At 37.1% G+C, this 1,430-nt stretch overlaps 1 protein-coding gene across 1 annotated transcript in view; it reads left to right on the forward strand.

Annotated features, from left to right (window-relative positions):
- LOC107721262 (phosphatidylinositol N-acetylglucosaminyltransferase subunit H-like) overlaps positions 1-1,430 on the forward strand; it is a 19,013-nt gene that overhangs the window by 6,162 nt on the left and 11,421 nt on the right. Inside the window, exons 3-6 of the mRNA XM_016529187.1 lie at positions 655-782; positions 897-1,106; positions 1,198-1,281; positions 1,364-1,428. Of these exons, the coding sequence (XP_016384673.1) occupies positions 655-782; positions 897-1,106; positions 1,198-1,281; positions 1,364-1,428 (487 nt within the window). The remainder of the gene's footprint in view (positions 1-654; positions 783-896; positions 1,107-1,197; positions 1,282-1,363; positions 1,429-1,430) is intronic.

Consider the following 1,430-nt stretch of genomic DNA (forward strand, 5'->3'; position numbering starts at 1 on the left):
TTTTTTTTTTTTTTTTTTTTTTTTTAAAACAAAAAAAAGTATCCTAAAGTTGAAAGTCCCTTGTGTTCATTCACAAAGATTATGCTGTTAAAGTCACTTATCACTAGTAAAAACAAATGATTGTATGGACTATATTCAGACAATTCAGACAAGACCGCAAAGTTCTGAAGGACAGACATTTAGACCATTCTAAACAATATACTGTCTTGAAAGTCTTGAAAATTATAGAACCTGTATACAGAATTGTCTAATTTTTACAACACATATTTTGATTTATTTTTTAAACATACATTTTAAATAAATGGCCGATATTTAGGTACACAACAGTAGCGGCAACCCACTGAACCCACTGTCTGGCCCTCATTTTTATTCACGTAAAATTAAATGGGCCTTTCTATCCTGAAAAAGCTCAATGAGAACAAATTCTTACTTTAGTTTTTTTTCACACCCCAGTCCACTAGGTGGCGGAAAAGTTATTTTCTATTAATGATTCAACGCCATACCCCCATAAGAAGAAGATTCCACTGTTTGTTGTCAAATGACTGTCAAAGCAAAGCTATTTAATCCTAAATCCTTATTCATATAATGTTCTGACTGTGATCAACATGGCCGAGGAAGAGTTCACAGACATAAATGGCAACTCGATTTCTTTAGACTGCCAAACTCGCTCTGCTTTCTGCAGAGAGTTTACGGTCACCTCACCGAAACTGTCCTTGCGCAAGGTGATGGTCTACACCTGCTTCGTTTGGTTATTTGCTTATGCTGTATTTTTCTTCACCGAGGTAAGAACATCTGATACTGCAAGAATATTAACTCGTAAACTAATATTCCAGTAGTACAATGAGATTATTCCACTGCTAATGACTTTTATTATTTATTTATAATTAAATGTCTAGAACACGACTGTCCTGTCGAGTGCCATCATCCTCACTCTGGCGGGGATGATGATTCATATTCACTTTGTGAAGGTGGACCATGAGACCCTTCTCATAATCGGTTCCCTTGGTGTCCAACTGTCTTCATTTTATGCATCTGGACGAGAAAGTACGATCTTCATTGAGATGAACAAGCTGAAAGACATTGTGATCAACGAGGCTGTTTATATGGTAAACGTGCCGTTTTCTCCAGTGATTCTTGTGCATGATTGGTTTTGTGATCTAAAAATAATCACCCTTGTATCATATGTTTCCACCTCAGCACGGCATTATATACTATCTGTGCATTCTGATAAAGGACCCAGCAGATCCTGAGACGGTGACCAGTGTTGTCCCTCTTTTCCAGGTATGAAGCAGCTGTTGTTCTATTGCAAAAGCAAGATTATAGCAATCTTTGGCATGTCAGTTTGTAAATTAACATGTTGCAGAGTTCAAAGCCTCGGCTGAATTGTTTGGTTCAAGTGTACAGGAGCTGTCAAGAGATTCTTGCACAGT

Source organism: Sinocyclocheilus rhinocerous, unplaced genomic scaffold (genome assembly GCF_001515625.1).
Source record: "Sinocyclocheilus rhinocerous isolate Xijiao unplaced genomic scaffold, SAMN03320098_v1.1 scaffold271, whole genome shotgun sequence".
NCBI classification, from domain to species: Eukaryota; Metazoa; Chordata; class Actinopteri; order Cypriniformes; family Cyprinidae; genus Sinocyclocheilus; species Sinocyclocheilus rhinocerous.